Consider the following 22,143-nt stretch of genomic DNA (forward strand, 5'->3'; position numbering starts at 1 on the left):
GTTTGGGATTTGTACAGCTCCTCATGTAGACTTGTCCCCTCTTCCATCAGTTAGCCCCAGCTAACTTAAAACAGTCTGCTGTGCTGGATGGATGGGGGGACGTTTGAGTTTCCGAAGCAGAACGCATCAAGATTTCTTTCTTTCTTTCTCTCTCTTCTCTTCTGAGATGCCATCATTCATTCCCCCTGCACTCTGCCTTCTGCAGCCACGTCTCCGGCTTTTTGCATCTTTTGTGGCTTAGTGGCTACTTAAACATTTATTTATGTAGACCGTTCCCCAAGGGAGCAGCTCCTGGAGGCAAAGAGTTGTGTTGGGAGGGAGCAGTTCTTCCCCCCAGAAGGCTCAATATTATCTCTTGCTAAGGGGAAGCAAAGGAACAAAAACTCCTTGTCTTAAAGCATAAGATTAGCATACAAAGAAGAAACCGTGCACACACACACATACACCAGAACACACTGGCAACTGAAGATGAGGGGAAGGAAATGTTTGTGTCAGCCAAGTGATTAGAAAGTCAGCTATGTTCAGTCATGGACTTTGTTTTCTTTTAACCCTTAGGACACTGGCATTTTTCAGATCTGCCAGCCAAATAAATGATTAGGACGCTGTGCTGCATATATCACACAGTGGGTGTGGTTTGGGCATTCTGACTGTATGAACAGTTCATAAATTCCTCTTATGCTATTAGGTGTTGAAGGTCATGCCATATGTCATTGGGAAAGTAATTAAGAGTTTGGATTTGACCAGTGACCGCAATGTTAATGATCTCTATGTAGGCAGTATACAGGTAAATATGATTTTCTGTTGTTGATTTGCTTGAATTTTAATAATAGACAGGGGTAAACTCAACTAGCTGAATTAATTAATTAGTCACATGTAACTTATTCACACAGCTGAATTCTCCACTAGATAGATTGATATTTATCTATCTATATTCATGTGTGTGTTTAGTATATGTATTTATTTCAACAAAGACCTATATTGAGAGAACATTAAATTTGCATAGTTAAACAGTCAAAAGCCAGGAAATGACAAATATTCAACCTTAACTCTGCCCTCTTCTGCTTCATGAATAATAATAACATAGCTCTAGATCTTCAGCTGCAGTCTAGATATGCTTGGCACAATTGGGCAGAGGGCAGAGGTGGCTGCAAACCATCTTTACGTTTCCGCAGGCCTGGGGCTGGCATCAGGACTGTTGCCCACAGCCCCAGGGGCTGTTTTGTCAGCTGAGGATCATTGTGTGTTCGGATGCCCCAGCCATGCCCCTTCTTTTCCGCAAGATTATTCCCTATGCTGAGGGCCAGGAGGGAAGTGGTCTAGAGGTGCTAGCTGATCTGTGGCATGCAGGGATTCCCCTTACAAGAGAGGAATCTTCAAGGTGCCAGTTAAGCCAGCTTTTCAACTGCTTTGTGCCACTCCAGTGTTCAGAGCAGCTGGTGGAGACCTGAGAATCAGGCCCCAAGGCTTTAATTAATTACCCATTCCCAAAGTACTTCTTAGTTAATATAATATAAAATCATGCCTTCTTTTCCCACAGCTATAGCTACAAATGAATAGCATTCTGTCATATTATTCATTTTTGTTTACTAATGCAATTTTCATTGTCATAGCTCCAATGTTGTAGACTTTGTATATGATAAATTCTCTTTTCTCTAAGGTAAGTCTTCTGATTAGTCAGTGAGCACCCATGTGCTATGCCATTGGTTTTAAACCAGCTGCTCTGTCTAGCTGAGGTGCAGTTGAGGTGTTGATGCAGTTAATTATGATGCAGACATATTTGTTTCCCATTTTAGGATCCCCTTTAGATGAACTAACTGCAAAAGAGGAAGTGTAGTTATTCCCATTTTACAGAGAAGGAGTGGAGCCTCAGCAAGGTTAAATGACCTGCTCTGGATCACAGAAGTCTGTGACAGAACCAGAACTTGGGTCCCTTGACTCCTAGGGCTTTGCTGCAAGATTATCTTTCTTCTCTCTCGTTGCTGCAACCACTTGCTCCCTTCTGTCTGTTACAAGCGTGCTCTTGCATCTTCAGTGCCGAAAAACCTTCTGTCAACCCCATTTGCCTAATTACTGCCCTGTCTTCCTGTTACCTTTTTGTCTCGAAGAGTCATTATAGTACTACCTTCATCCCACTGTATTGGTTTCCTCTCCTCCAACTCTCTTCTCTAGTGATAAGAGGGACCCAACACACCTTGGTTGGTGTGAATGAAAGACTGCCTTTATTTCTGTTTAAGAAGATGGTTACCTCCTTGCTCTATGCCCCTTAGGGCTGCTCTGAACATTCACAACTAACACTGCACCTTCCAGTTAGGAATCTGTCCTCTTTGCACCATGCAGACCCCTCACCAAGATCGAAATCAGATGGGAGCAAACCTCTGTCTTTCCCTTATTTGATTGGTCTGCTGCCTTTATCTGTTCCGTCAGTCACTCTTTCTTTACTCCCTCTTCTCCCTGAGCTCCGTGAGTCTGTTTCCTGGTTCTCCTACTACCTCACTGAAAGTTCCTTCAGCAACTTCTATGTTGCTTTCTCATTCTGCTTATTTGTTTTGCAAAGGCTTATGCACATTTGTGGAATTATATTAGTAACTACATAAAAAAACCTAAGTTAAAAGAAAGTTATTTGGGTTTCAAAGTCAAATATTTGTGGTTGCCCCTGCTACCTTATTTCTGCCTCTGTGCGCATCCATCTTATCCATAGAATGAGGAGGGGTGCTGTGGGAAAAAAAGTATGTGGTCCTGTATTTTGAAGACCTATCATAATGGACATGCACAAGGGGGCTGAATTAAGTTTGCATGAGCAACTATAAACCTGGCATTTCTTAACTTTTGAGCACTTAACCTTGCAACCTAAATAATGTTATTTTAATATAGTTTTTGATGTGTAACCTCCTAGGCTTTTTAAAAGGAAAAAGGTAAACACAAATCCTATTATGTACAACTGTAACAAACCCTCATCATGCATTATCAGCAGGGATTGAATCAGGAACTTTCAGCATCCCAGCACAGACTTGTACCACTTAACTTACAGGACGAGCTACCAGCAGCCTCTCCTGCTGGCACCAGAAGGCAGATACTATTCTAGAGGGGTAGTGGGCAATTGATACCATGTCCTAGGTCCATGGGATAGTCATGGGAGCCCAGCCTGGCTTCATTTTCTCTCTTCCCCACCTGGGAGATAGGGGGCTCCTGTCGATGATGGGGTCATGAGAGAGAGGGGCGGGGCTGCTGGGGGCATGTACTGGGTCCAGGAAGGTATTATATAAGGCGTTTGGTCTGGCTTTCTCCCCCACCCTGCTGTTACCACTGCTCTGGCAGCTCCCAGGTGTGTTCCTTGTGTGGTTTGTGGTGTTGGTGCTGCTGCTGCATTGATGGCACTGTGGGCCTGGCTCTTTAGAGCACTTGTGTTCAGTTATTATTTTGGCAGGTTGCCAGAAATTTTCCTGAGCAATGCAACTGCCAGAAGGGAAATGGCAATTATTTAACTGTCTATAACACAGCTGAACCTGAATGGAATTTCATGGACCAAAGAAAAAACACTTCTCTAGTATGAGGGTTTTTTCCCTGCTCAATTTCAAAGGCTTGCTGCAAAGAATGGAGGTGTTAGATTTTCTCAAAAAAAGGTCCAGAGAGAGAATCTTATATAATGAAAAGTGTGAGGCAACCTAAATATAGGGCTTACTACCAACTCCCCCATAGTCGTAGTAACTATGCAGTACACACAGGCACCCCCCTCACACACACATAAACATACCCACAGATTTAAACACATGTACGAAGTCACCTAGATAAATTAGACTGTGTAAAGTCATTCCCCATATATATTTCTATTTGCCACATGACCCTCAGGCCCTCTCTCACAACCTTCCAAGAGCCTCAGCTTCATCTTACGTTGGCAGGACCCTTCCTATTATTCTTGCCCTTCCACTGCATGGCATCAGCTGAGACCTCTTGCAACGCTAAGCATGCCGTACATAATGTGAGCTTTGCACTGACATGCTTCAGACCCGTCATTCCCCAGTTGAGATTCTGAATAGCTGATGAGTCTATGGAAGATGTGAGCTCCAGAGATCCATCAATACTGAGAGAGAGTCAGCTGGCTTTGGCTCTAGAAAGCTCAGGCCCCCAGGAAAGCAGTCCACAGCTTTTCCCTTCCTTTTCTCCAGCTGGGGTTGGCAAGTACACAGCCCTTCCTCCCCTCCATAACTTTGCTTTGAAACTTTTCGCTCTCTGCAGCAGTGCCTGAGGTGCTCACAGTTTGCTAGTGCTCTCCAGTTGGTGAGAAAGCAGCAAAAGATGCCAAGGGTGGTTTCCAGCCACGCCCTGTTCAGCTTGGTCCCTACTGGTTCTGCCAAGAGGAAGGGGAGTCCCAGACAAGACCAGCTCACTACACTTGTGCTGTTTTAGTGTGGGTCGGGCCAAGGGGATACTTTTAATCTCCTCTGGCAGAATCACTACTTGCTGACCACAGTAATGGTTCTGGCTAAAGTCTGAGCCACAGTAATGTGCAAACATGTAGAAAGTCTGGCTGTCTGATTGGTGGACTATGCCCAATGGTGAAATCTAGTCTATGGCATGTGGCCACCAGTGGCGGACGCAGCTGGCCCTGACTGAATGCTATGGAGTGTAATGGTAACATTGTGCTCCAGCCCTGCTTACTCTAAAATGAAGCCAAGTGTATAAGGGAGTAGGCGTGGGATGAGTAGGGGCCCCTAGACATTGTTCCTCTTGCTCTTGTAATCACTTCTCCAAAATAGAAGTAATACCTATTTACAGTCTGAATCAGTGGCCCAATCTGTCACCTTTGACTGCCCTTGGTCACTTGCATGAGTGAGTGCACTTAGAGGTGACGCCCTCCTGATCAGAAGTGGGACATTCAACCTGACTTACTTCCAGAGGAGTTAACTGATGGCTAGGCCAATAGGCTTATTGAAGCTCAAAACCCTCTGAGTTATTTAATAACTACGGGCCACATCCCTCACCCGCCCTGGAGGAACCCGAGATGGCCAGAGAGGCAGGAAAACTCAATCTGCTGAAAAACATCCCCTTAAGGGGCTAGAGCTGCCCATGGAGTCAGGGGCCAAGGTCCGCCAACCCCACTGATCCGAGGGATCTATGGGAATGTATCCCCCAGATCCACAAAGGCAGAGCCATGCTGCGTGGGTCTCTTGAATCTGTCAGTGAATGTGCTGGGGCCCCCTGCCTCTGAGCAGCCATTGCATGAATAACCTGGAGCTATGCTCCTGCCTGAGTGCACTGTATGTCAGTGCCTGGGTGAATTTCTCTGCCTGCATGTGTCTGTGGCCTAGAGTCTGATCTCAGCTACACTAGTGTAAATCCACAGTAATTCCACTGACGTCTAATGGTGGTTCTCCCGTTTTCACTGCTGAGGTAAGAGGCGGGCCCTTTGCATCTTTGTGCAGGATCGTATCTATGCATGCCTATTTCATGGAGAGTGGGTGCCTCTTGTTAAGGGTGCCCCAGTGTGTGGGTCAGCCAGTTCCATGCAAAAAACTATAGACTTAGGGGACCAAAGGGTTTTGGGTGGTGCTGGAGGGCAGGGCTGTTGTTTTTTGCCTGTCTTGCAGAAGGCAGGACGGTATTTGGTAATGGGGGCACCACAGCAGGTGAAATTCCCATGTTCAATATTCCGATCTCCTCCCGTTCCCCAGAGGCACCTCACAAAGTGGCTTCTTCGCTCTGCCTTGCTACTTCTGACAAACAATAAAAAATGCAAGCAAGCCCCTCCCTTTCCATTGCTTACTCTCCCATCCTCACTGTGGCCGGCTTGCTTTCAACACCCTGCTTGTCTTAATCCAAAGAGACTCTTTCAACCGCCTCTAGGTCTGCATTTTTAAACCTCCCATCAGTGCTGGATTGCAGGGGAGCCCAGAACAGAAATTCACTCAGAGCAAAACAGTCACTGCCAATGCCTTACCTGAGCGTTCATTGGGTTTTGTACACCCCAGTCCAGTGCCCAGATTCATTACTTCCCCCAATCAGTAAAAGGGTTAAACTGTCTCTCAGGCTGTGGCATAAATGAGTGAGCTCCTCCTTCCCTGTAATATGTTAAAAAAATTAATTGAGAGAAAAGAAAGCTCAGCAAAAAATATTGCTCAACAAGAAAAACCAAGGGGAAAAAAATCGTTAGGGCATTACATGCATGGACATGTACTGAGTGCAGGCACCCACCTGCACAATGTGGACACACACACACACACGTGCGCATGTACGAACGAGAGGGAGTATTTTTTTATAAGGCCATTTAAAAAACAATACATCTCCACCACAATAAACCATTGGAACAGATAGACACTTCCATCACATGAAACATGCCTCCGACCACCTTGTCCTCAAAAAATCTGCCACCTTTTCCCCCTGGGCCACACTACCACAGTAGAGAAAAGCAGAGGAGCTCAAGATGAAGCCCTACTGGTTTGGTATTCTCTGTAGGGGCATCATGCCTTTGGAGTTTGCTTGTCCTGACCTTAGTCCAAAATAAGCTGAATCTGATGACCCTTAAGAGATGGTGAAATGCTCATCTTTCTTCCCCCAGGCATTTCAGAGGGGGTGGGGGCTTGCCAGGGTGCAGAATTGTTGCAGAAGAAGGCTGAGCCTAGGGTTTGTGTTGCCTGATTGGCTGTAGATGGTTATATTGAACAGTATGGCTGCACTTTAGTTATGGTGGGGTATTATTTCTGAGCTATGTTTAAGTTTTATGTAAAGGGAGCCTAGCGCGTATGGAAGAGCTGTTCCTTTGCATTTGTATAAATCCAGAGAACTATTTGCTGCAGGGTAAGCCACACACTGTTCACCACAGTAGACCACATCTCCAGCACACTAAATAAAACATGGCCTCTCCAACCATAAATGACACCCTCTGCCACCATATTAAGCTGTGACCTCAACCTCCGTAAGATATGTTCATCGCACCCTCCATTACCATAAGCCATGGCTGCCGCTGTTGTAATCCATGAGCTCTACATCTGGAAGCTATTCATACCAGTCACCAACTCTAACCATGCCTTCAGCTACCGGAAGCCATGTAAGCCCTCTGCCACTGGTACTATGAGCCACAACCTTCCGTGCCAAAAAAAAAAAAAGGACTCCCTATCACCATCTAGTGTGAGCTTCACTACCAGAAGCCAGGCCTTCCACTCCAGTAAGCCATGAGTTCTGACATCAGCAACATTTCACAGTTCTCACATCAGTTCTGGCATAAGGAGTAATTTACAGAGGTGGTCACCTCATCATTTATGTAGCTCTCCCCCTGTGATACCAGAGAACACTGTATTTCATGACTTTACAAAACACAGGCACTTTTAGAGTACACCTCTTTAACATTCTTGGGCTAATTAGGGCAGAGGATAGGACTTAAACACCGACAAAAAAGCAAGCAAAGATACCAGTAAAGAAACAACCAATTGGTGGCATCTCAACGAATGGCAAGAGCAGTGTAAATGCCAATTTGAAGTGAGCAGAGGACTGCATTCCTGGGAAATTATTTTATTTGGAGAGCCATAGGATTGAGAGATGGAAAGCAAAAGCAGTTACTTTATGCTGTGTAGTGCCCACAGAGTGCTAGGAGCTGTACAAACAGAAGAAGGAGCAGTCCCTCCAGCCCTGCCGTGATGGTTCTTGCTGAAGCGAAAGCCCATTAGAAACAATTCCCTGTTGTGCAGATGTAGTAAGGGCATCAGACTTCACCAGGTGGTTGTGGAAGACACTTGATGCTCGAGAAGGGACATTGTTTTCATGTTAATTAATTTGCATATGGAACATTCACAAATATTCTTTTTTTTCTTTGGCTGATGTGGCTAATTAATGAGCCCAAGTGTTTGTAAACAGGAGATTTTCGCTCTCAGTGGTATTTCTCCCCTCCCTGCTTGTTCAGTTGCATGCCAACGCCTCTGGCGATGTGCTTTTGTTACATCAGAGGTGTTCCAGAGGGAAATAGCTGTGATGTCACCCGTGGAAGCTTACAACTAGTGACTGACACGCCTCAATAAAGGTTAAGACTGAAAGTCTGTTCAAGTGGCTGCATGGGAGGCATCACTGTCTGTCTAGTGGTTGAGGCACAAGACTGGGAGGCAGGAGACCGGAGTTATAGTCTCTGCTTTAACATCCATAAGTTGTGGGATGCAGAGCAAGTCACTTGACAGCTGTGTGCCTCAGGGTATGTCTACACAGCACTAGACACCTTCAGCTGACACAGGCTTGTGGGGCTCGGGCTGCAGGGTTCTTTCATTGCAGTGTAGCCATCTGGGCTCAGCTAGGGGCCCTGGGCTCTAGGACCTTAAAAGGTGGGAGGGTCCCAGAGCTCAGGCTCCAGCCTGAGCCAGAAAGTCTACACAGCAATGAAACAACCCTGCAACCTGAGCCCCCAGGACCTGAGTCAGCTGGCACAGGCCAGCCCCAGGTTTGTCTTTGCTGTGTAGACCTAGCCTTAGGTATCGTTCCCCCACGTGTGCAATGAGACTAATGATGCTTACCAGCCAATGCCTGGAGAACTCCACACTGAACCTCCCCCCGAGAACAGGTTCGTATCACAAGATTTCATCTTCCTACTTCTAATTCTAAATTAGGAACATAAATGTTTTCTTGTCTTTCTATCGTATGCACTTATATGGCCCCTGTTGCCATAGTATCTGAGCCCCTCAATGTAATGCTGCCTGCAGTGAATCAAGAGCATGAATACCGCCCTCAGGGCAGACTGATGAACCAGGGTACAAACCCCAGATAGGCTGCGAGTTCTACACTTCGATTTCACCAACCAATTATCAAGTGTAAACTTCTCAGGTGCCATGACAGCCTAAATATAGAGTCACAGGCAGCCTGCTTGGGGACTTCAATCTAAGTCACCACACGGGTGAGCTCACCTCTGTGATAGATGGTCCTTACCCCAAGAATCAAGTTACTTCCAGTCCCAAAGGACAGTCACTTACCCCAGGTCAATTGCACTTTAGATCTCACACCAAAGCCAACACTTGAACCAATCCTATTCTAAACTATCTGAAGGTTTATTAAATAGGAAAAGGAAACCTGAGTTATTCACAAGGTTAAGGCAGGTAAACACAGATACACAAATGAGTTCCAATTTTAAATTTCAAAAGAATAGAAGCTTCTATAATCAGCAAGCTCTATATGTCCTTTAGGGCTAACCCAGTCTAAGCAGCTGGGGAATCTCTTGCTTATGTCTAGAAACACTTTGCCCCCCCCAGAGACCAAGCAGCATAGAGATACCAAGTTCATTTTAAAAAGAAAAGGAGGACTTGTGGCACCTTAGAGACTAACAAATTTATTTGAGCATAAGCTTTCATGAGCTACAGCTCACTTCATCGGATGCATTCAGTGGAAAATACAGTGGGGAGATTTATATAGATAGAGAACATGAAACAATGGGTGTTACCATACACACTGTAAGGAGAGTGATCACTTAAAAAAACAAAAAAAACAGACTCCAAGGAGAGACTGCTGAATTGGAATTAATTTGCAAACTGGATACAATTAACTTAGGCTTGAATAAAGACTGGGAGTGGATGTGTCATTACACAAAGTAAAACTATTTCCCCATGTTTGTTCCTCCCCCCCCACCCTGCACTGTTCCTCAGACATTCTTATGCAACTGCTGGAAATGGCCCACCTTGATTATCACTACAAAAGGTTTTCCTCCCCCGCCCACAACCCCGCTCTCCTGCTTAATAGCTCACCTTAAGTGATCACTCTCATTACAGTGTGTATGGTAACATCCATTGTTTCATGTTCTCTGTGTGTATAAATCTCCCCGCTGTATTTTCCACTGAATGCATCCGATGAAGTGAGTTGTAGCTCACGAAAGCTTATGCTCAAATAAATTGGTTAGTCTCTAAGGTGCCACAAGTACTCCTTTTCTTTTTGCGAATACAGACTAACACTGCTGCTACTCTGAAACCTGTCAAGTTCCTTTTGTTTGGGGCTTTTATCCCCCTCTTGCCATGAATTCTCAGCTGCAAACTCAGTGGATTGGAGGAATCCACTTGCATGATTCATCTTCACTGGGAGGAGACCAGGACAACAAAAGTCCTTTGTCCTCTTGTTGAGGGTACATAGGAAAATTCCACTCCCAATTTCCCACAGTAGTCCTGACCTTTCCTTTTGGGAAGGGTGTAACACCTGTTGAAGATCAGCCCTTCACACTGCTTAATGTCTCTGTCCTGTCTGGTGACTTCCACAGGGACAGATGCTCACAATACAACAGCTCAAACACTTCCTTACAGTATGAGATACAGATGTTATAAGTGAGATCAGTGCATGCAGCAACTTTCAAGCATTCCATAAAGTCTAAATACTAAACACATTCATGTGATTTTAATACTTATTTTAACAATACTAACACACAGTGAGCCAGATGGATTCCAACTATGTGTTTGTCTTTGTTCAAATGAGACATGGGGACCTTGGCATGAGCTGGCACCTGGTCTGCCAGTATCACACTTAAGGCATTTTGTGTTTATTCTCACAATACCCCATTGAGATAGGAAAGTATTATTATCCCCATTTTACAGATGGGGAACTGAAGGAAGTCCCTAGTCCAGGTCACTTAGGAAGTTTTGTGGCAGAGCGGAGAATTAAATCCAGTTCTCCTGAGTCTTAGGCTGCACCACCCCTCTTCTCCTTCCTTTTGGTATTTCAGCACTGGAATTAGGAAGCACAAAGGCAACTGCGAACATGAAAAATGATAGGGGGGTAATATTATCTGAGTTTTATTGAACCTTGGGAAGGGTTTGGATTCCCAAATGAGTTTTGGGTGACCTTTTTGGTCACTTTTTAAATGCAACTGAAATACCTTCATTCCTATTTGCGACCTCTTATGAACTGTAGGGATGGGGGTAGAGGTGGTATAAGACAATGCAAGGAGGCGATCAAGCCTGGATAAAATAAGAACCAGAAAGAAGCTGTGCTAAAACTTGAGCTTCCTGAAGCTTCATGCAAAATGTTAACCACAACATTGTCCAGTCCCCTTTAATCTTCACCCAAACAAGGAGCTGAGCCTCCTGAATTTTTTTGTCCCAAACTTGAACCTGCACCTCTGGACCCTTCACCCAAAACAGTATCTTGAAGGAGCCTTGCCCAGAATGTAAAACCCAAACCTTTGAATGGTCACATCCTTTTAACTTTCAATTAAAGAGTTCCCCAAGTGGCCTTTGTATTCTCCAGGCCAGATAAAAATGAAATATTAAGAAAAACACAAGGAATGGCAGTTCTCTGACCCAGCTGAAAGGAGAAAGTCTTGGAAATCTCACTGGAGTGACATATTTTTGGCTATGTCCACATGACACTTTTGACCAGGGTTTTTGTAATGGTTAGATGAGGAATGGTCATCTTAACTGGTCACAGGTTACAAAGTTCAGTTTGTGTCACACAGCAGCTGTGTTTGTGTGTCCATACCTGGTATACTGCCTCGCCTTGTTTGCCTAATTGCACTCTGGAAACTCTGAGCAGGTATCCTATAGTGCCTCAACAGAGACCAAAGTACTCTGGTGACATGTGCAAAGTGGCACACAGCATGTAGGGCTCTGGGCTGTCCTACCATCCGGCTAGCTGGGAATAAGCAAGACCATCCAAATCAGTTACACAAACGTGATTAGTGTATCATATCAACCCTGTAAAAAAAACCAAAACAACAACGTGTCCTGGCGGGTGACAGGAAGACAGCTGTGTGCCAGTCCAAGCATTTGGCAGGAGCAGAATGCTGCTCGTTAGCCTTTGTTACTAATCAAGTTTGAGCAATGATGTATGAGCACAAACCATGTTTAGAGCCAGCCATGCTGACCTTTGCGCACTCTTTGGTCCCAGTTCCAAGACATGGTAGGTGCAGAATTATTCAGAGAGGTTTCTAAACTATGGAAGCTTTTTCAAGCTTTTTTAGGTCTCAGAGAAGGTTTGAGTGGTCTTCAGGGACTGAGATTTGGGGACAAAGATCTGTGCCGGTTATGCGTCCCAATTGTTTTTTTTCCTCCCTTATAATTAAATTTCCCCCTTAATAATTATTCAAGGGAGTGGCCTGTAGGGAAAAAGAGTGACGTGATTGACAATGATATCTATCCAATCTGCGGTTCCATATTATTTACAAAGGGATAATATTTATTTGGGTTTTGTTAGCTTGGGATTGGTTAACCTCCTGCTTTTGACCGCGTACTGTACAAGATATTAATTAGATCAGTCCATTGGCTCCTTTCTGTTTTATAAATATCTTACTGACTTGGTAACACTAAGAAAAAGAAGTAAGGGGAGATAGGAGAATGTATTCTCCTTTCCTTGAGACTTTCTGTGGGGAATTTTGGTGGCTGATGTCTGATTGGATAAGGTTTTGGTGTTACAAGTGGGTGGGTTCTCAGAACTGCATAACGAGTAAATAAATGGGATGTGTGGCGCAAGAACCCTGAGCATCTCTGGCTTATGCAGGAATTGAGTAAACACTGGAATAATAAGAATTTACAAGATGCCCCAAAACACACTGAGCTGTCAGAAATGCCTCACTCTGCTTTGCGCTGGCTGGCAGGTTATATTCTTCAACTGCAGGCATCACCTTTAATGACTTGGCCAAGACAAATCTGTGACATTTTATTTTGTTGAGTCTAACCTCTGTCCTCACAACACATTGCTCCTTCCCTCTCGCATAGATATATACCATATAAAAATACACTCAGATCTTCCTTTGCTTGCATTTTCTCTCTCCCTCTCTCTCTTTTACACAGATGTGCGCACACACACAATTTCTCTCGCTCTTCTCCTTACACTCACACTGCCTTATGCACACACTTTCTTGAATACACACTCATACCCATTAACTCTCCCATATTCACACTTGTACACATTAACTCTCCCAAATGCACATTGTCTATCACAAACACTTAAAGACATTGCCCCATCCCCCTGGTTTTCCTAGGTCAGCAGGCTATACATCTCCTGCCTTTGTACTCTCAAATCAAGCACTTACCTATAGACATGGAAATGCCTGTTTTATGTGCCCAAGTGTTCATTTGAGCACTGAAATGTAGGCTTTGGACATGTTATTGAGGCACTTATCGTACACTTGAAATTTTAGGCCAGCCCACTTCTCTTTTTCCTCCTCTTTGGGCAATTTATAAAAGCTTATTGGAATGGAGTGGTTTTTAAGTTGTGCTGTTATTTCATTACCCTCTGATGGGCAGGTGAACAGGTTGTGTACTGCTGTGTTTGCAGTTTGGGTACTTCAGCGCTCACACTGTGGTGTTGCTGGGCTGCCATTCCCATCTTAAGCCACATAAATTTACCCCATATAATACAATACGAAAAAATGTTCCTGGCCTACCACTCTATGAGCTCCCCATCTCTTTCATCGGGAACCTTGGGAAGTTATGAGTCAGGCCTGACTCCTTTGTCTATCTGGTCTAGTCTATGCTTTAGGGGTTTATATATTGCTGTGGTTTCTATGTGCTACTATGTTATGGAGAGATGTCTCTTTCACTGACCACTTATTGATAATGTTAACAAATGTTCCTGAATGTGTGTCTGGGATGGATGTGTGCTGGGGATGCCCTTTTGCCTGTAGATCACTAGTGCCAATCCAGCCCCAAGTCTGTCATTTAAATGAAAGTTGTTCCTATCTGCCAGCTTCTTTGGTGGCCTGAGTGAAATGACCTTCTGATCTGAGCCCAGTTCCTCATGAGAATAAGTCCAAACGGCAGAAGCCACCAGCACAAATGGCTCTCTTTGGGCTCCGTGTTGTCATTCTCAGCAGAGAGGCCAAAGAGACCAAATGGACCATAGAGAAAACTGTCCTCTGCCCCTCAGAAATGGGCCGTCTTGATTAGGGCTGAGGTATGAGATTGGGGAGAGAATTTTCTCTTTTGTTGCCAATGTTGTACCTGTTCTGAGGATAAACAGAGGCCATCAGTCCCCTGGGGTATTAATCTGGCATGAAAATGTACTTTAAAAAAAAGAAGGGAAAAAATGGCTGAATTTGTTTCCTGTTTTGAATATGGCGATTCCTCAAGATCACAAGAATGTCAGATGTAGCCCACTCCTGGCATCTGCTGCCAGCTTCTGATCTTCAGGTTCCCATGGGCTGACCCAGCTCCACCAGCTGCTCAACCTTCTGACAGCACACTGGTGCCACCCCACTACAGGACTGTGTTGGCACTGGGAGAGGGTTACGGGGTCACTGCTGCCCCGGAGTGACTTTTTTGTTCCTTTGAACAATTTACTGAATAAACCCACTCTGGGTATTTGCTCTTTTTTAAGTCAGATGAAGGTTTTTAAAAAGCAATAAATGTTTTATGCTGGTTCTAGATGCCATCAAATGCAAAACACCAGAACAGCTTTGATTTTTATCGCATAACCTTTGACACCTAAAAAGGCTCTAATAAGTGCTTTTCCCCCTGTAATTTTAAAATGAAATTCAGTGAAAAGTTGACAGCTGCTGGAGACTCCAGCCCTCTATTTACCCACAGAGCAGGTACACCATGAGCAGCAGCAGGTCATGCTTCCTACACACACACGCCGCCCCCACCATCAATGTACCTCAACTCTGACCTGGAGGCATTGCTTCTAGGAATGAGTGGGGAGTTTGTTCTCAAGGCCCATTCAGACCTGGCCCACTCAACTGAGGCTGCCGAGCAAGATGCTTATTAGTGTCAATTGTGATGGGATGGGCGAAAATGTGAGCAGAGGTGAGACTTTGATGTTTGAAAGCATCATAGGTGGGTTTTTCTGGAATTTCTGTAAGGAATATCTTACCCCGGGTAGTGTGTGTTCTAAGTACATCACCTGGTGGGAGATTGCAATGGCTTCAAAAGAATAACTCCTGTCTGTGGGGTGTACATAGCAACAGCTGAACAAAGGAACCCCCTGCAACAAGGAAGTCCATGTTTACCCAAGAAATGAGAGTAGTGGCTGAAGGGGTAAGATTTTAGTATTTCCTTAAGCAAAAGTAGCATAAATAAAAGTAATAGAATCTCCCTGAAATATCTTCTCATGCATCAGGAAGACAGAGCACCAATTCTTTATCTGCATCTAATCTGTACAGCTATGCCATTTAGTGATTGTGAAAGTGCAGGAGTGATAACACTGGAAAGATTTGAGCTGGATCGTGTTGGAAACTGTTAAATGAGCTTTTCCTTCAAAGCTCTGCTTATGTATGGTCAATCCTGACTTATAGCACCCCCAGCTATTCCAGCAATGGTCCCCTCCACCCAGGGAAACTCAATCCTGACATGCAGCTCTCCTCTTATTTCAGTTTTAGCCCATCTGAGAACAGAGTCTGATTATTATGCCAAAGGGACTCTCCAAACTCATTTCCTGTGTGATCTTCTCTATTGTTGAACCCATTTCCCCAGGGTCTGCCTCTCAAGAAAGTTCTTGCACATGCGAGTGGGCTCAGGCACTCTGGGGGCTTCTTGTCTCCAGACAATACGCTACAGGGTAACTTGGAGAGGGATTGGGCAGTCACGTGTTTCTGTCTTGTTTGTGTCTCCGCAGGTGGGGAAATGGAAGGACAAGAGCCTCCAGATGAAGTATTATGTGTGGCCCCGCTTTGAGCTGTACCCTGATTCTGAGGAGCGTGAGGATGACCATCTGAGTATTGTGACCCTAGAGGAGGCGCCGTTCGTTATTGTGGAGAGTGTGGACCCACTAAGTGGCACCTGCATGAGGAATACGGTCCCCTGCCAAAAGCGCATCGTGACCGAGTAGGCACTCACATGATCTTTCTCCTGCTGGCTCACTGTTCTCCACAAAGCAGGTTGAGCCTTCTTGGCTTGCCTTGACACTCTGCTCCAGCTAAGCCACCTGGGCGCTCTCAACCTGGCCCACGCTGCCTCTTGTCACTGGTACAGCCAGCCAGCCGAGCCCTGCAAGCTTGGCTCGTTTTGCCCCTCAGCAGTGGTACCACAAGCTAGGGCCTTCATGAGGAGTGTGTTCAGGGAGTGAGGGTAGGTGTTCTGGGAATAGAGGGGGGTTAGCAGAGGGAGTTCTCCTCAAACTTAATCCCTTATTATTGTGACTGGTCAGGAACAAGACGGACGAGGAGCCTGATTACGTCAAGAAATGCTGCAAGGGGTTCTGCATTGACATCCTCAAGAAAATCTCCAAGTCTGTCAAATTCACCTATGACCTCTACCTGGTGACCAATGGCAAGCATGGGAAGAAGATCAATGGGACGTGGAATGGAATGATTGGGGAGGTAAGGAATGAAGGGTGGGGCTGAACTTTACCCAGAGGCTGGGCTCTGGAGTCAGAGTCTAGTCCAAGTTCTGATTAGCTCCCCTTCCTGGGAAGGGGCAGATGAGACCTCATAAAAATGAATCCATTGTGGCATGCTCACTGCTGAACAATAGCTATAATCCCTCTCAGTTATTATTTATTATTTTTTACTGTGCCACATGTGTTTGGCACTTTACAATCAAATAAAAGGAGATGTCCTGTGATATCGCCCAAGGTACAACCTGGACTGTTGGACAGCTGTGTCCCCTCAGTTCTCCAGCCTTTCACACTGCTTCACTGTGAGAGCAGCCACTCCTGGCTTGCTCACACACAGCCTTCAACATGTAAATTACCCCAAGCTATAGTGCAAGAGTGCTTCAGACAGACGGCCTTCCACCCTGGAATTATACTTCAGAGTAACACCAGCAAATTCCCAGTCCCAGACTTTCCCCCAGAAATGTGTGTCTTGTACTGCCCAGTACGGTCCTGGACAATGCACGCTCATAGAAAGTCCATCGTTTCATTAATAGAAAATGATATGCACTCATTTTGTTACCTCAGATGTCGTCCCCCAAACACTTCAATCCAAACACACTGGCTTAGATAAAACAATACAACAAGTTTATTAATGACAGAAAGATTTTAAGTGATTACAAGTAATAAGTCATAAAAACAGAATTGGTTACAAAGAAATAAAAGATAAAACACAAACTAATACCTAATTTAGCAAGCTAAGTGAATTTAAAGCAAAAAGATTTCTCACACCACATGCTTACAGCAGTCTAGCTGGCTTCCTTCAGGCAGGACCATTCCCACAGTTCAGTGATGCTTCTTTTGTCTTTCATGTGTGCTTGAAGCCATGAGCAGAGATGAAGGGAGAGAGGTGATTTGGGAACTCTGTTCCTCTTTTTTATATCTCTTCCTCCTCTTTGAGAATCATCTCCAGCTGGGGTTCAGATGGCAGACAGTCTGTTTGCATAGGAACCTTCAGCTGTTCCATTGCCAAGATGTAAATCTCTTGCTCACACCCTTCTTACTGCCAAAGAATGGCTGCTTAATCAGGTGATAGTCTGTTTGATTATGTTGACACCTGGCCTAAGCATCAGTTTGCCTTTTGTCTCTAAGGTTTGTGCTGGGTTTTCTAAATTTGGAACATATCTTATACAGTAGAATTTTATAATTTCACATACAATGTTGCCACACATATTTTACCAGGGCACTAATGTTCAGCAAATTATGAGTTTTCAAATGATACCTCACAAGGCACACTTCGTACAAAATTGATCATGGTCTTATAAAGAAGATGAACATAAGGTTGCTGACTGTCACGTGTCCCTGCACCAAAGAGTTTATGATCTAAATTAAGGCAAGACATATAAGGGATAATGACAGACATTCATAGAAGGAAGAGAAGACAAGAACAACAGAAATAAGATAACTTTCCTTCTAGACAGATGATGTGTTTATCCTGAGAGCTGCACAGGTATACTTTAAATATCATTTTTTTAATATACACAACATTCTTTGAGTAGAAAATTAATATTTATAAGTCTCTTGGAAAAAGTATGTCTTGAAGAGAGATAAGAAAGAGGAAATGATGGAAGTAAGGACAGGGACAGAATTCCAGGCCTAAAGGAATGTATGAAAAGATAGGAGTGGGAGAAGATACTGATGGGGGTGGGGTCCTTAACTATGAGGCATGAGTGGAACCAGCCTCAGTAACTGTCTGTCTTTTTCCTTACCTGAGGTGGTCACCAAGCGGGCCTACATGGCGGTGGGATCCCTCACCATAAATGAGGAGCGTTCAGAGGTGGTGGACTTCTCTGTGCCCTTCATCGAGACAGGAATTAGTGTCATGGTATCACGTAGCAACGGGACTGTCTCACCTTCTGCCTTCCTAGGTAAGCTCTTCTCCTGAGGTGATGGTAAGGGGGAACTAGTGTAATGAAAAAGCAACCAAAGAGTCCTCGTGAGTCTCTGGACAGTCCCGAGGAAGGAGTTTCAGGGAAGGATTTTTTTTCTTCAAGTATTTTTATTTCAAAATCCCAAACAAGCAAAATCCAGGCAAATTCAAATACTCAAGGTCCAGGAGCTCCAGAATATTTGTCAGTCACCTTTAGGCACAGTATTAGCAAGGAGATGACTCACTTACAGCTCTCAGCCTACAGTACACAGTATCACTGTGGGTCTGTCTACACTGCTGTCAGAGGTTAACTGCAGCATGTGGGGCATACCTGACCTAGCTTTAATTTAGCTAACTCCAATAACAATAGCAGTGAGGTTAAGCCCACCCTGGGTGCCTACTTGAATGACTAGCCCATGCTGCCGTGGCTTCATTTCTATTGTTATGGGAGCTAGCTAGATCAAAGCTAGCTTGGGTATGTCTACATTGCTGCAGTCACAGTTCTGATTTTCAGGTAGGTGAGGTGCCCATTGGCTCAGCTAGTATCACTCCCAGTGAGTGTGAGCCAGAAGAAAAGTGGTACAGGTCCTCCTACCAGAACGTGTGCCTGTCCTTAGTGATAACACAATGAGGGTGGTAAGACATGGCTTTAGACATGTCACCCTACAAGGACACATTAACCTAAGCTCTCTTTGGCACAGTATCCAGTGGAAGATAAATATCTACCAGCATTTCTGAAAAAGAGTGGGGCACAATCCCTGTGGTAGGTCAAGATTCCACTCCCCAGTTCTAGTGTCCCAAGGTTGAGAGTGATCACTGAGTGCAGAGTTGCTGCTGTGTTTCCTCAAGCAGTTACTACATTCCTAATATTTACCGCTTAGCTTTATAAAATACGTTGAGATATAGCAAAGAATAAAAGGTGAGCTATAGGATCAGTCTGCTCTCTGACCCTGATTCTGCAAACACTTATCCATATGAAGTTACTCATGTACCTAAGGAAGATTATCTAAACCTCTTTGGGCTGGGAATCTCAGGAGATAATGCTTTTCTTATAAGCTTTCCAGTGTTCTGGCTTTGGCCAGGTCCTGAAATATCACTAGGAAATTTAAAACAGCAGCAGCAACAAAATCAACACAATGTTTTTGAACTTCAAATAGGTTTGGGTTCAAACTTTGACTGAAGGTTGTAGCAGGGTCATATTTGATCTGAACTCACTCAGCCCCATCACTGCCCCTTAAGCTTGGAGCAGGGCAGAAGGCAGCTTCAGTCAAACACTCACAGGACATGAACTGTAGCATTTCTAGTGCAGCCTGCGGGTCTCAGTTGCCAAGCGGCAGGGTGGAACATTGGTAGAACTCCCATAATTCTGGCTGAACTGCAAAAACTTCAGGGATACAGTTTGGTTCAGGCAGGCACCCCAAAATCAAACTGTGTAGCTGAATCATATCCAAACCTGTTTGTTCCCCAGAAATGAGCTGAAGGACTTAATGGGACGAGCATTTCATCATTGCATTTGATAACATCTGGCCCTGCGATGAAAATGGAATAAAAAATGAACTAACTTTTTCCAGGCTCAGAAGCTTTGAGGCTTGATTTGAGGTGGGGGAGTGAAGGTTTTGGAGCTATTTCCTGTTCTGTGCAAACCAGTCCCCCCCGATCCCCAACCTCGACATGGAGCCCTCTGAGTGGGATAGTACGCTGCCTGTGGTGTGTCTGGCATTTCACCCTGTGCCCTGTTTTTCTCCTCTCCTGCCCAGAACCATTCAGTGCTGACGTATGGGTGATGATGTTTGTAATGCTGCTCATAATCTCTGCAGTGGCTGTCTTCGTCTTTGAGTACTTCAGCCCTGTGGGTTACAATCGGTGCCTTGCTGATGGCAGAGGTAAGAGGACCCTTTTCGATTGTAAGTTTCTCGCCCTCCTCATCCCGGCTCCTTAGTCAGTGGGAATTCATTTTCCCCAAGAGATTCCCCTTGGATCTCCATGTGCTGTCTAAGAAGGGAAGGGAGGGAGGTGGGAAGATGACTCTTAAGGTAATAATGGGTATGGATAATGGATAATCAACTTGGCTCAGGAGACTGTTATGTAGAGCCTTTCATCTATAGAGTTCTAACTCCAAACTATTTCTAGCTGGAGGGGAGGGGAAGTGGATGCGGTTATCTAGCACTGCCCCTGCTGTAAAAGCCTTTTTGGAATAATTAGAGGGTCCTGCACTGCCAGTCCACCTTTCGTCAGTGCTACGTTTCACTTTAAAACTTAAAAGCCCAGAGAGAGAAACTCTCCCCTATTATATTCTTCTATGCCCCAGACTTGAAATCCATTACCTGGGCGTGTCCCCACCCCATTTAGTTTTAAAGCTCTTTTGTTGACCAAACGTTGTGAGAGGACTGGGAAAGTGAGACATTGGTTTTCCTGGGGCTGAATGAGGAGTTATTTTGCAGGGCATGGGAGAATGGAGGGGGCAAGTCTGATCTCTCTCTGTGATGCTCAAAAGCCTTCTTCCCTGGGAGAAGAAGAGATGAGTCAGAGAAGAGGACAGAGAGGGATTTTTGCATTAGCAGAGATGGAATGCTCAGCAGTTAAGGTTGCTACTCTCTCCTTAATCTCACTCCATTATGAATTGGTCCTCAACCTAAGGCCTTCTATTTTGTCAGCACACTGGTCACTTAACAACAGCTGAACTCAGATGTTTGTTTGAAAATATGTTCACTTGCCTGCCAAGCCATTGCCTCTAGCTGATTTATACTACCAAGTTAGACAGCACTGACCAAAAAAAAAAAAGAATGTGTAATGGAAATACAGACAGAGACTTAAGTATAACTGTGCCAGTGGGGACTTCTCTAATAACACTGAACTGTGGACAGCATGTATGGGCAGATGCACATATCTAAACAGATGTATGAGCAGATGAAAATAGCTTTGAGGTTAAAGGGAGAGACTAATACAGATGTGCAATCAGCTGCTGATATTAATACAGCTGTGCAGCCAGATGCAGATATTAAACTAGCTGTATGGGCAGATGCAATTAATAGTATGCCTGAATAGTCGTAAATATTACATGTTCGGACAGATGTTTTTGTTACTACAGATGTGTGTAATAGTGCAGAGGTGGATGGCAGGTGCATATGTTACAGTGTTTGCTTGGTTTCAGAGTAACAGCCGTGTTAGTCTGTATCCGCAAAAAGAAAAGGAGGACTTGTGGCACCTTAGAGACTAACCCATTTATTTGAGCATAAGCTTTTGTGAGCTACAGCTCACTTCATCAGATGCATGCTGTGGAAAATACAGTGGGGAGATTTATATACACAGAGAACATGAAATAATGGGTGTTACCATACACACTGTAACAAGAGTGATCAGGTAAGGTGAGCTATCACCAGCAGGAGAGAAAAAAAACCTTTTGTAGTGATAATCAAGGTGGGCCATTTCCATCAGTTGACAAGAATGTCTGAGGAACAGTGGGGGGTGGCAGGGGGATAGTTTTACTTTGTGTAATGACACATCCACTCCAAGCCTAACGTAATGGTGTCCAGTTTGGAAATTAATTCCAATTCAGCAGTCTCTCGTTGGAGTCTGTTTTTGAAGTTTTTTTTGTTGAAGAATTGAGACTTTTAGGTCTGTAATCGAGTGACCAGAGAGATTGAAGTGTTCTCCGACTGGTTTTTGAATGTTATAATTCTTGACGTCTGACTTGGGTCCATTTATTCTTTTACGTAGAGTCTGTCCAGTTTGGCCAATGTACATGGCAGAGGGGCATTGCTTGGTCACTAATGCTCTAGTTAAGGTTACTTTGATACTCCCATCACTGTGTGGTTCTGTGGTTGACAATGCAGTTGTGAAAATATGCAGTGAAATCAGTTGAGAGATTAGTGTTTTAGGGTGGAATTTTCAAATGCACTTACGGGTATGTCTACACTGCAATTAAAAACAGGCAGCTTGCCTGTGCCAGCTGATTCAAGTTTGTGGGGCTCATGCTTAGAGGCTGTTTAATTGCAGTGTAGACGTTCGGACTCAGGCTG

The 22,143-nt window shown here is 44.6% G+C and overlaps 1 protein-coding gene across 1 annotated transcript in view; it reads left to right on the forward strand.

Moving 5' to 3' along the window:
• GRIN2B (glutamate ionotropic receptor NMDA type subunit 2B) overlaps window positions 1-22,143 on the forward strand; it is a 225,088-nt gene that overhangs the window by 163,417 nt on the left and 39,528 nt on the right. The window contains exons 4-7 of the mRNA XM_073327319.2: window positions 15,499-15,707; window positions 16,030-16,201; window positions 17,969-18,122; window positions 19,882-20,007. Of these exons, the coding sequence (XP_073183420.1) occupies window positions 15,499-15,707; window positions 16,030-16,201; window positions 17,969-18,122; window positions 19,882-20,007 (661 nt within the window). The remainder of the gene's footprint in view (window positions 1-15,498; window positions 15,708-16,029; window positions 16,202-17,968; window positions 18,123-19,881; window positions 20,008-22,143) is intronic.

The sequence above is a fragment of the Lepidochelys kempii genome, chromosome 1 (assembly GCF_965140285.1).
Source record: "Lepidochelys kempii isolate rLepKem1 chromosome 1, rLepKem1.hap1, whole genome shotgun sequence".
Classification (NCBI taxonomy): Eukaryota; Metazoa; Chordata; order Testudines; family Cheloniidae; genus Lepidochelys; species Lepidochelys kempii.